The sequence below is a fragment of the Cyprinus carpio genome, chromosome A18 (assembly GCF_018340385.1).
Source record: "Cyprinus carpio isolate SPL01 chromosome A18, ASM1834038v1, whole genome shotgun sequence".
NCBI classification, from domain to species: Eukaryota; Metazoa; Chordata; class Actinopteri; order Cypriniformes; family Cyprinidae; genus Cyprinus; species Cyprinus carpio.
Genome location: NC_056589.1, coordinates 12,141,878 through 12,155,627, shown reverse-complemented (window position 1 = coordinate 12,155,627; position 13,750 = coordinate 12,141,878). Strand labels below are relative to the sequence as shown.

Sequence of the window (13,750 nt, the reverse complement as noted above, 5' to 3'; positions counted from 1 at the left end):
GGTGTTTTTCAGCTGTTGAAGTGTGGAAAATGAAGGATTTGCGTCAGCTCTTTTGACAGCGCGAGACGGCGCGGCTTCTCGTGCAGTGACACAGCGAGCTCACAAGAAACGAATTTATTCTTGTTTAAGACCTTTTAAAAATAAAATATTACAGCGATTGCACACAATCCACCCATTAGAAGAAACCAAGAGCTAAAAGTGGGTGTTTTTCAGCTGTTGAAGTGTGGAAAATGAAGGATTTGCGTCAGCTCTTTTGACAGCGCGAGACGGCGCGGCTTCTCGTGCTCACACAGCGAGCTCACAACAAACGAATTTATTCCTGTTTAAGACCTTTTAAAAATAAAATATTACAGCGATTGCACACACTCCACCCATTAGAACAAACCAAGAGCTAAAAGTGGTGTGTTTTTCAGCTGTTGAAGTGTGGAAAATGAAGGATTTGCGTCAGCTCTTTTGACAGCGCGAGACGGCGCGTGCGCTTGACACAACGAGCTCGCAACAAACGAATTTATTCCTGTTTAAGACCTTATAAAAATAAAATATTACAGCGATTGCACACAATCCACCCATTAGAACAAACCAAGAGCTAAAAGTGGGTGTTTTTCAGCTGTTGAAGTGTGGAAAATGAAGGATTTGCGTCATCTATTTTGACAACGCGAGACCGCGGGGCTTCACAACGACCTCACAACAAACGACTTTATTCCTGTTTAAGACCTTTTAAAAATAAAATATTACAGCGATTGCACACCTTCCACCCATAAGAACACACCAACGGCTAAATTCAGATTTTTGTGAGCTGGGAAATTGAATGATTTGCAGCAGACTCTCTGATGGCTCGAGACTTCAACACTGGCATGTGGAAAAAGGTCTACATACTGAAACTACAGCCCTTTTACATTAAAACACTCCAGCGAATCAGTACAAAACAATTAGAAGAATATATTATAGAGATTAAAATGAGTGCTTGTGAGATTTTTTTTTTGTCTTAGGCCAGAAAAAGACATTGCATCGATCTCTCGAGTTACAGATGACGCTGATTCTGGCTTTTCGCTGCAAGAACGGACAAATCATTCGTCTTGGCAGCTTTTTTTTTTTTGTATGTCTATATTTTGTATTGTCAATAGTAAATATTATGAAAAAAATAACTGTTGTAATTTTGTCATCATTATATAGTTTATGTATTATAATTCCAAAATACAATTTAGCAACTCACATAGTTATAATTCATCACTGCTTAAAAATGTAAGTTGAAAAATAAACTCTTAAAGCATGGAATAAGATACAGAATCAGTAAATTCGATTTTAATGTGGGTATATTATCAGTGAACTAATCATTAAATATTTGTAATCATTCATAAAATATTGGCCCCTTTCATAATGATGTTGTTCAGAAATGAAGGCCACAATGCTAATGTTGTCCACACGATGGCGCCACAGGATAGAAAATACTTCAATATCTGTTCACAGATTTTAAAATGTTCCATTTATGTGCATAAATATAAAATGCATGTACATGCATTCTATTTTCATAAACTTTAATAAAGGCCAATATAGTATTTATGCAAAAACTGTAATCCCCTAAGTACCATTACGTTTTTTTCTTTATTTTAATAGTATTGACAACATATTTCTCAAGTTATCCACACATAAAGTGAAGAAAAGAAACTATATTACTTATCTATTTTCATTATCTATTTTCACCATGACTTAAACCACATTGTTTCTTTTACCTTCTGTGTTGTTGCCTACAACACTTCAGTTAGAGGACTGGGAAATAGCAAACAGGGGAAAAAGGCATGACTTATTTTGCATACAGCTAGCCAAACCTGTTGAAACTGTTGTCATAGCCTAGGCTTTTTATTGGAACAGAAAACAGCAAGGGTCCATAGAAAAATAATGTTGTTTTTTTTTTTTTTTTTCCACCAAGGCAGGCAGCTCAAGAAGGTTGGACACACAAGTACAGTGGCTCTTTTGGCCCAAGGCCAAGCCAACAACATCAAAGTTAGTTCACTAACTTTAAATTTTAGTTGGCTTTTATTTAACTTATTATTATTTATTTCTTCTGACTAAATTCCAAAAACAAAAATTCCACGCTACTCCTCCTAGGGCTTTAAAGCCACAAGCCCCAAACTCGGCAGAGACCTGGGCCCCGGGGTGTAGTTTTATGCTATATCTTTTTAGACCGATCAGACTTACAGTTTATTTATTATTAATTTTTATAAATCAGAAATCTCCCATAGACTCCCATTATCTGAGAAAAATTGCTCCTCTACAGGAGCAATTCCCGGGACTGAGGGAGGAGTCTGCCTTAGTTTCACTTTTAAATCGGTTAAAAATACATATAAATACATGAATTTATTTCACTCTGACAAGGCTAAACCAACATATTTGAATATTACAGGGGTCAGGGCTTATTAAAAATGTATATCTGGCCACAGAAGAGAGAGAAAGACGAGAGAGAATTCACCGCTCGGTTCAGCGAGTGGTCTCACAGCGGGCTCACAACAAACGAATTTATTCTTGTTTAAGACCTTTTAAAAATAAAATATTACAGCGATTGCACACAATCCACCCATTAGAACAAACCAAGAGCTAAAAGAGGGTTTTTTTTAGCTGTTGAAGTTTGAAAATGAACTATTTGCGTCAGCTCTTTTGACAGCGCGAGCCCGCGCGCGGCTTCCTGCACTCACTCACTACGAGCTCACAAGAAACGAATTTATTCTTGTTCAAGACCTTTAAAAAAAAAAAGAATATTACAGCGATTGCACACAATCCACCCATTAGAACAAACCAAGAGCTAAAAAAAAAGCTGTTGAAGTTTGAAAATTTTTGCGTCAGCTCTTTTGACAGCGCGAGACGGCGCGGCTTCTCGTGCAGTCGCATTACGAGCTCACAAGAAACGAATTTATTTATTCTTGTTTTTTAAAAATAAAATATTACAGCGATTGCACACAATCCACCCATTAGAACAAACCAAGAGCTAATAGTGGGTGTTTTTCAGCTGTTGAAGTTTGAAAATGAACGATTTGCGTCAGCTCTTTTGACAGCGCGAGACGGCGCGGCTTCTCGTGCAGTCGCACAACCAGCTCACAAGAAACTAATTTATTCTTGTTTAAGACCTTTTAAAAATAAAATATTACAGTGATTGTACACAATCCACCCATTAGAATAAACCAAGAGCTAAAAGTGGGTGTTTTTCAGCTGTTGAAGTTTGAAAATGAAGGATTTGCGTCAGCTCTTTTGACAGCGCGAGACGGCGCGGCTTCTCTTGCAGTCGCACAAAGAGCTCACAAGAAACGAATTTATTCTTGTTTAAGACCTTTTAAAAATAAAAATATTACAGCGATTGCACACAATCCACCCATTAGAACAAACCAAGAGCTAAAAGTGGGTGTTTTTCAGCTGTTGAAGTGTGGAAAATGAAGGATTTGCGTCAGCTCTTTTGACAGCGCGAGACGGCGCGGCTTCTCGTGCAGTCGACACAACGAGCTCACAAGAAACGAAATTTATTCCTGTTTAAGACCTTTTAAAAATAAAATATTACAGCGATTGCACACAATCCGCCCATTAGAACAAACTAAGAGCTAAAAGTGGGTGTTTTTCAGCTGTTGAAGTGTGGAAAATGAAGGATTTGCGTCATCTATTTTGACAACGCGAGACCGCGCGGGGCTTCACAACGACCTCACAACAAACGACTTTATTCCTGTTTAAGACCTTTTAAAAATAAAATATTACAGCGATTGCACACAATCCACCCATTGGAACACAACAACGGCTAAATTCAGATTTTTGTGAGCTGGTAATTTGTGAAATTGAATGATTTGCAGCAGAAGACTCTCTGACGGCTCGAGACTTCAACACTGGCATGGGGAAAAGGTCTACATACTGAAACTACAGCCTTTTACATTAAAACACTCCAGCGAATCAGTACAAAACAATTAGAAGAATATATTATAGAGATTAAAATGAGTGCTTGTGAGATATTTTTTTGTCTTAGGCCAGAAAAAGACATTGCATCGATCTCTCGAGTTACAGAGGACGCTGATTCTGGCTTTTCGCTGCAGGAACGGACAGATCATTCGTCTTGGCAGCTTCTTTTTGTATGTCTATATTTTGTATTGTCAATAGTAAATATTATGAAAACAATAACTGTTGTAATTTTGTCATCATTATATAGTTTATATATTATTATTGCAAAATACAATTTAGCAACTCACATAGTTATCATTCATCACTGCTTAAAAATGTAAGTTGAAAGTTATTAAACTCTTAAAGCATGAAATAAGATACAGAATCAGTAAATTCGATTTTAATGTGGGTATATTATCAGTGAACTAATCATTAAATATTTGTAATCATTCATAAAATATTGGCCCCTTTCATAATGATGTTGTTCAGAAATGAAGGCCACAATGCTAATGTTGTCCACACGATGGCGCCACAGGATAGAAAATACTTCAATATATGTTCACAGATTTTAAAATGTTCCATTTATGTGCATAAATATAAAATGCATATACATGCATTCTATTTTCATAAACTTTAATAAAGACCAATATAGTATTTATGCAAAAACTGTAATCCCCTAAGTACCATTACGTTTTTTTTCTTATTTTAATAGTATTGACAACATATTTCTCAAGTTATCACACATAAAGTGAAGAAAAGAAACTATATTACTTATCTATTTTTCATATCTATTTTCACCTTGACTTAAACCACATTGTTTCTTTTACCTTCTGTGTTGTTTCCTACAACACTTCAGTTAGAGGACTGGGAAATAGCAAACAGGGGAAAAAAGGCATGACTTATTTTCGCATACAGCTAGCCAAAGCTGTTGAAACTGTTGTCATAGCCAAGGCTTTTTATTGGAACAGAAAACAGCAAGGGTCCATAGAAAAATACTGTTGGAAGCTTTTTTTTTTTTTTTCCACCAAGGCAGCTCAAGAAGGTTGGACACACAAGATCAGTGGCTCTTTTGGCCCACCCTTTCGAGCAGTGACTGTATGATTTTGAGTTACATCTTTTCATACTGAGGTCAATTGAGGAACTCAAACACAACTCAAACATTCACTTATGCTCCAGAAGGAAATAAGATGCATTAAGAGCTGGGGGGTTAAAACTTTTGGAATTTGAAAATCAAGGTAAATTGTACTTAATTTGTGTGCCGGGAAACATACAAGTATCTTCTGTTGCTTACGAAGGGCAGAACTAAATGGAAAAAAAAATTATCATTATTGTTATCCCGCATACTTATTCTTCTTCAGGACAAAATTTTGTTGCGTAACTAGTCCCGCAGTGTTTGTCATAGACCCACGAATGAGGCGTCAAAATGTGCGGATTATTGAGGATGATTAATATCATCATTGGCAGCTGCCAGGCCATTCCCTAGCAACCAAACAGAGTACCCTAGCAACCGTTTTTCAAGATCTATATCTCTGCATCAGAAAATCATACAGACGTGGGGGTTGGTTTATATTGGCAAGCAGCCTTTGGAGTATCATCATTGGCAGATGCCAGGCCACTCCCTAGCAACCAAACAGAGTACCCTAGCAACCGTTTTGCAAGACCTTTATCTTTGCATCAGAACATCGTAGAGACAAGGGGGTTGGCTTTTTTGACTCATGCTAACAAACTGGACTTCTCGCATGCTACACATGTTAGCATAGAACAGCTACATGCTAATAGTGATTAGCTAAGTGTTAAATCAGGCTTAAAACATGTGATGAACTTTATAAAAACTCCATAGTAACTATCTGTGACAACTACCAACCACCTAGTAACACCATAGCAACCACCCAGGTTACTATAGCGACCGCCTAGCAACCGGCAAGAACACCCTAGCAACCACATAGCAACACCGTCTCTGCTCGTCTGAACATTTGTCAAACTTCAAATATAAACACACTAAGGCCCATGCGACTCAATTAGTCTTCCCTTCTATGTACTATTTCTAACCCATTCAAACTCATTTAAACTCATCTATCTATCTATCTATCTATCATCTGACTATTTTTATCAATCTATCATCTGACTATTTCTGTCTATCTATCTATCTATCTATCATCTGACTATTTCTATCTATCTATGTATCTATATATCTATCTATCATCTATCAGCGTAACAACTCCATTGCAACCACCCCAAGTACCCTAGCAACCGCATAGCAACACCCTAGCAACCAACCAGAGTACCCTAGCCACCGCACAGCAACACCCTAGCAACCACCCCGGGTACCCTAGCAACCACATAGCAAGCCCCTAGCAACCATCCCGGGTATCCTTGCTACCGCTCTAGTAGCCACCCAAAGTACCCTAGCAACTGAATAGCAACACTTTGGCAACTACACAGGTAGCAGCTGCATTTCTGTCTATCTATCTATCTATCTATCTATCTGTCTATCTATCTATCTATCTATCTATCTATCATCTGACTATTTCTATCTATCTCTGTCTATCTATCTATGACAGACTGTATTGCCTTCAACTCTTTCAAACTTTAAGCCTTTTAAACTACTTTAAACTACTGAAACTATTTCAGACTGAAACCAACAAACTTAAAACTTTTTAAACATCTTAAACTTTTCAAATTTTTTCAAACATTCTGGCCCGGCTTTCTCGAGCCAACCTAAAGTTTGTCTTGACAAACTTTTTTAACTAGTTATTTTCTGTAATTACATTTATAATTACACTGTTCACCCATCCCTTGCACCTTAACCCAGCCTTAAACCTACCCATATCACCAAACCTGTCCCTAACCTTACTCGTTTCCCAACTCAATAGCAGCAAATGTGTTTTGCAATACAATATGAACACAATAAGTACATTGCACTTATTTTTTGATGTAAGTACTTGTTAGTTAATGCCACTTAATATAAAGTGGGACCATTTCCTGTTGCTGGAATTCGATGGTTGAGATGACTGCAGAGACGAATTCTACATTTGTTAGATGGACACACTCTCCTTATTTTCAGTTCATCAGAGAAAAGGACAAGAATGCATAGTCAAGTGCAATTCATGTGTGACACTAAACTGTCATCATCGAGAAATAGCATGAGTAACATCTCACTTACATATAGTAACCCTCGTTCCCTGAAGGAGGGAACGGAGACATCACGTCGGTGACCGACGAATTGGGACATCACTTCGATAGACCAATCTACTTCAAGTGTAAACTAAACGAGCCAATGCACATTGCCATGCAATTATTGCATCCACCTGCAGCTGATCACAGCGTGAGTATAAGAAGGCAGCAGGTGCAATGGTGGTACAGCAGCCGTGGCGACGGGACGTGACGTTTCCATTACCTCCTTTAGGGAATAAGGGTTACCATACATAACCGAGACGTTCCCTTTCAGTCGGTCACTCTCAACATCACGTTGGTGACCGATGAATTGTGGTTCCCTACAAAAACGCCATGGATGCGAGCCACCTGCGTCCCTTTTAGATGTAGGGCAGGGCTCGCAACAAGAAGTTCCACTCACCATTGTCAAAGCACTACCCACTTAGTGAGATTGGATAACACTGGGAAAATCATTCCTGAAGGAGATCTAGGGAGCAAATACACATATAAACATCCGTTTAGGTATATATGGAAAATTGGAGGTGATTGTAACCCTCTTGAAAATGGCAGAAGTCTGCCGGGGAAACATGGGGTGTAAGGCTATACTGTAGTCTTTACACATATGGGATCCACCCCAGCCTTCTACCGGTTCTCAAAGATTCAGTGAGTGAAGACCTTGCGCCGGACGCTCCGCCATGTCTGGCTGCCGAGGGGATGGAGGAGCTTGACAGGGTCTATGATATGGACTCTCTGGAGAGGTTTTAGCAAGCTGACACTAACCAGGGCCTCTCAGTCCCACTATCCGTTTGAGGTGAGAACACAGGAAGATACCGTCTCCACACGAAGGCTATAGAATCTAGCAAAAATGTTGGGGGTCGCCCAGCGAGGCACCACGAGCCAGCGCCCAGGAGGATGCAACACTTCTAGTTGAGTGAGCTCGCAACCTGAACTGGCAGGGCACACCCTGCGCTTGATAAGCCAGGGTGATGGCATCCACAATCCTCTGCTTAGAGACTGCATTCCCCTTCTGCCAGCCTCCATAACAGACAAAGAGCTGGTCTAATATCCTAAAGTTTTGTGTCTGGTTTACGTAGCGTCTGAGGGCTCGGACGGGACAGAGTAAAGCTAGGGCTGGTTCTGCCTTCTCCAGGGGCAGCGCTTGTGGGTTCACCACCTGATCCCTGAAGGGAGTAGTGGGAACCTTGGGCACATAGCCGGGCCGGGGCCTCAGGATTACCTGGGAGTCAGCCGGCCCAAACTCTAGGCATGAATCATTGATCGAAAATGTGTGCAGGTCTCCTACCGTCTTGCTGGATATAAGTGCAAGCAGGAGCAGAGTTTTCAATGAAAGAAACTTTAGCTCGACTCAGTGCAAAGGCTAAAATGGGCCCTGCTGTAGTGATTTAAGCACTAGAGACAAGTCCCAAGAGGTTATGGAGGGGACCCGGGAAGGATTCAACCTCCTCTACGGAACCTGAAGACCAGGTCATGCTTACCCACCGACTTCCCTTCTACAGGGTTATGGAACGCAGCAATCGCAGCAACCTGGACTTTGAGGGTGGAGGGAGACTGCCTTCGCTCCAGCCCTTGCTGCAAAAAGGAAAGTGCGACCCTGATCGGGCATCTCTGGGGGTGTTCTCGACAAGAAAAACACCACTCGATGGACAGGTTCCAATTCAAGGTGTAAGCATGTCTCTTAGACGGTGCTCTCACCGAAGTGATTGTGTCCACTACCTCTTGGTCCAATACGGCACCACAAGCAAGACCTGCTCCTCATCCTCCCTGTCCTTGCACAGCGTCTGTGCGAGAAGGCTCACAGGGGGAAACGCATACTTGCGCAGACCCCGCGGCCAGCTGTGTGCCAATGCGTCCGTGCCGAGTGTTCCCTCGTTCAGGGAGTAGAACAACTGGAAGTGAGAGGTCTCTGGAGAGGCAAACAGGTCTACCTGAGCGGCTCCGGAACGTCTCCAAATTAGCTGGACCATGCGGGGATGAAGTCACCACTCTCCTGGGAGCGTAGCTTGGGACAGCTCATCGGCCGTACGGTTGAGCAGGCATGGAATGTGAATGGCACAAAGTGACCTCAGAATCTTCCGACTCCAATGGAGGACGTGGTGGGTGAGTTGTGACATGCGATGGGAGCGCAGACCAACTTGCCGGTTGATGTACACAACGGTCGCTGTGTTGCTTTGTTGGCTCGTTTTGAGACTTTCGAGGGGGTGAAGTGCTGGTAGTACTGCTAACAACAACAATTGATATGCCAGTGCAGATGGGGGCCCATCCACATCCCCGACACTACATGCCTGTGTATGTGGCCCCCCAGTCGGTGGTGGAGGCATCCATGTAGACCACAGCATGCCTGAAGACCTGTTCCAGGGGCACTCCTGCCCGAAGAAACGTAAGATCTGACCACAGGGTGAAGGTTTGGTGACAGGCCGGTGTAACTTGGACCCGGTGAGTGCCACGCTTCCATGCCCACCTCGGGACTCATGAAACCAGTGCTGAAGCGGTCTCTTATGCAATAGCCCTAGCAGTGTAAGTGCTGCTGCAGCTGCAATATGCACTAGGAGCCTGAATGAAATAGTTTCAGTGGGACCACCATCCTGCCCTTGAATGAATTAAAGCAGGTCCACACCGACCGCGCATGTTCCTCTATGAGGTGTGCTGTCTGTTCAACCAAATCCAACTCCATATCGAGAAAAGAGATCCTCTGCGTCGGGGAGAGTTTGCTCTTTTCCCGTTTGACCCGAAGACCCAATAGGCTGGGGTCCCGGAGCACCAGGTCTCTGTGCTCGCACAACTGATCCCGAGACTTTGCTAGTGTAAGCCAATCATCTAGATAGTTGAAGATGCGAACATCCTGCTCTCTGAGGGTAACAAGAGCCACCTCCGCAACTTTCGTGAAGACACGGGGAGACAGGGACAGCCCGAAGGGAAAGACCTTTTTACTGATATGACCCGGTAAAAATTATATTTGTTATTGAAATATATTCATTTACACAGTGCCACTCATAACTCCTTTCATAACAGATTTATTTAAACATTAAATAATTAAGACATCACTAACAGGTAAAGTAAAATGAGTGTAGTCTAATATTTTGCGAAATGCGCTTCTCTAGACTTCATTTATATAGTGCACTAACAAGCTGTAGACAAGCTACGTGACGTTTTGTTTGCAAGCTGTTTTATTGCATCTTTCCGCAGGTAAAACACTGATTGAGCGATAACATGAGGTATGAGATGTTCATTCATAATGAATTGGCTGCCCAATTCACGTTTATTTCACATTAAAACTAGCAGTAAAGAGGAAGAGATGATCGCGCTGCCATTTGAACTGAGGCATTTATAAAGTGATCTGTCGCCACATCAAAGACCAAACGGTTATTGTTTGAAAATTTTTGGTAAAAAAAACGTGTATCATTACACCCATATAGTCTATATATAAAAGGAATGAATATGCAAAATATATTTGACTTAAATCATTAACAGATTAACGAAATGAAAAAAAAAAGACTGAGTGACAAGTATATGCTGCTGAGTTTGGCACATTTTTGTGTGGCACAGCGCTCTACAACTAAGTTAATGGAAAGGAAACCTAGATGACAGAGATAAAAGTAAACACATAGCAGTTTCAATTGATCTGTATTTTATCAGAATAAAATAGTCAACCAACCAAACATAGGCTACTGGTTAATTAAATAGTCTGCGGTACAATCTGTGCCATTCAGCCATTACATATTTGTTCTTGTGAAGAGGAGGATTTTTTTTTCATGTGTGAATAATATGATTTAAGAGGATTATTTATTTATTTATTTATTTTGCGGAAAGCATGTTAAATACAAAGCCTGGTTTACATAATAATAGTTTAGAATTCAAATACATCGTGAATATTGAAACATTGAATTGGATTCGTACTGAATGTGAAAGGTAGGCTGCTTGAGAACAGCGCCATTTGCTTACAGTTTCACTTTATTTTCACAATTATTTCTGAATGTAGTAATGCGGTTGTGCTTATCTGTGTTTAACCTAAACTACAACATAACATTAATGTAGAGTACTGGTATCTAAATATGATTTTATAATTTTATACTATAGTAGACCTACCACATCACCCTCCACTGTATGTATAATCAGCAGCAATAAACTATATTTTAGAATTTTAGAATGCCTAGTCATACTTCTGTTTATATTTTGGTGACAGTAAAGCAGTGTAACGCATTACATTTCAGAGACTGTAATATTGTAATATTACTGATTACTTTCAAAAGACAATAACTAGTAATATATAATGTATTACATGCCTATTTTGAATTCTGTATCAGGAAGCAATGTTTTATGTACAAACTGATTACCATAATTCCTGCATTATGTATTTTAGGCTGGTCCTGGGCCATGTGTGGTGAAGGATCCAAACCATCATCTGTTGGGAGCTGATGGGCTGCCCAAGAAGAGTGCTATTTCACATTAACCCTAAAGAACCATATAGAGAAAGAAAATAGGTTTTGCATCAATAATGATAGATACTTTGTAAACATATTTCAATATAAATTGTTGTGTAAAGAGTGAATTTACTATTATTAAAATTACTTATATGATGACAATTTTTTTATTTTATTTTTTTGTCTGATCTGCATAAAGATGTTTTATTTTTGTTTATGTTTAGACTCATAAGAATTAGTTTTAAAGAATGGGGGACATTAACAACATTTTACATTTAAGTTAAAATGATCCACAAAAACAGCAGTGCAGTTTTTTTTTTTTTTTTAATCTCCTATCAAATAGATTAACACACAGTACTGTGCAAAAGTCTTAGGCCATTAGTATTTTCACCAACAAAAAAACACCCAAACACCCAACTGGTTTTAAGCCTGTTATTTCTATCTTTTGCTGTAGTGTGTCAGTAGGAAATAACATTCCTTTTGCCATTAATTGTAATAATCCAGTGAAATTTTTGTATGCACAAGATATCCACACAGAGGTCTGATCTCACCATTGTGGGATTACAAATTTATAAAATGTTAACTCTAGGTTCCAATGTAATAGTATATACACTGAAAAAGTTATGTACATTGTGTATTACATTTTGAGGTAAAAAAAGGATGACATTTCTAAAAGATCAAATCAGGAAGCCCAGGTGTCTTGCTAATGACCTTTTGTCTTTATGCGTTTCCTGACCATTTGGCTTGTTAAACTCAAGGCACAGCTGTGCCTTTGTGTCTATGGTAATGTGAAGGTAAGGTGATACTGTCAGACTGAGTGGATTAGCACCTATGCATTTGGTGCTGATGAGATCAAGGCTGGGAAAATGCCAGTGTCGGGCTGATTCCTGTATTGCATTTGTATTTTATTGTGTAGATTGTCTCCACCTCTACTGTATGTATCCCTCCCCCTTGAATGTATATAAACTCCAAAGTGTCATTGCTTTGGTTAGACTTTTAATGACTGCAGCGCCACGTAGCACGTTCTCAATAAAGAGTCCTGCTGAAGATTACCCAAGAGTCTCCTGGTCTTCCCTTCTGAGTTTACATGAGTTTTGGTGCCGTGACCAGGATAGAGCTTCTCGTCTCACATCGTTCCAGACTGAATTCCAGATCCTTTTTCAGCTCAACAATGATTTAGTGAGTGTTACTCTATCCAAAGAACCACTACAGACCAGTAAATGTGGTTATCCTCTGCACCGTCAGAGAAGTGTTAACAAACAGCTGCAGGGTTTGGTTAACAGACTAATTATACTCTGCTTTGCCAGGGAAGAAGGTTTATCCCCTGTTTAGTCAGAGAAGGTTAACAACTATTACAGTGTGTTAGCAAGTTGGTTATCCTCTGCGTTGCCAGGGAAGGTTAAATACATTATGACATGTATTAACTAGCTTATCCTCTGCTTTGTCAGGGAAAGTTAACAGGTTATTTGTTAACAAGTGTATCCTCTGCTTGCCAGGGAAGTGTTAGAAATGTCCTGTTGTGTCAGAAAGACTTTACAGAATGTTGAGAAGGAATGCTAAGCTGATTCCACCAACTAAGAAAGGTGGACTAGCTACTCCTTCATGGACAAACAGTGAGTTCAAATCATTGTTAGGAGAGCACATGGACTCAATAGTGACAGAGTCAGTCAGACTGGACTTGATAAAGAGATTTGGTATTGATCCAAAAAAAAGTGTGGTCAATTGAAGAATGTAAAAAGGTGCTTGGAGCATGTATTCGCTTTCTTTGAAACATATGTAGCCATCCAATCAGTAACTGATGTGCCTGTAGATTCAGTGAAGGTATGTGGCGCTAGGAGAAGATCTCAGAGAATTGAGGGAATTGAAAGTGTTCCTCCCAACTCTTCTGTTGTCCAAAGTACAAACTGTTGCCAAAGCGCTAAGACCTAAAGATATAGAGAGACTATCCCAGAGCTTACCCTCAACATGCACAAATATTTCTGAATTTAAAAGAGCATTGATAAGCAAAATGCGTCTCTACAACATGTTGTTAGCAGAAGTCACACAGTTGATGTCACAAATTCTAACTGAACCTGAATTAAACAGTTTTGAGTCTGCTGTTACTTCTGAAGTACAACATGCCAGTAAAGGCGATTTGAGAGAAGGTGTTTTAAAAAATTCTAAAGAATATCATGGGACCCACAATAGACTGGTCCAGAATCACTAACTGTGTGCAAAGGAAAGAAGAAACTGTGAGTGAATACACTGAA

At 40.0% G+C, this 13,750-nt stretch overlaps 1 protein-coding gene across 7 annotated transcripts in view; it reads left to right on the top strand.

Moving 5' to 3' along the window:
* Positions 1–12,553, top strand: part of mvda (mevalonate (diphospho) decarboxylase a) — an 84,508-nt gene extending 71,955 nt beyond the window's left edge. For 5 of the 7 annotated variants that reach the window (XM_042775028.1, XM_042775024.1, XM_042775026.1 and 2 more), the window contains one exon: positions 11,441–12,553. In XM_042775028.1, coding sequence (XP_042630962.1) covers positions 11,441–11,530 — 90 coding nt within the window. In that variant the 3' untranslated portion in view covers positions 11,531–12,553. Of the gene's footprint in view, positions 1–10,266 lie in introns of all 7 variants that reach the window. The other 2 variants (XM_042775030.1, XM_042775029.1) reach the window with 2 other exon arrangements.
* Positions 12,554–13,750: the final 1,197 nt, after the last annotated feature.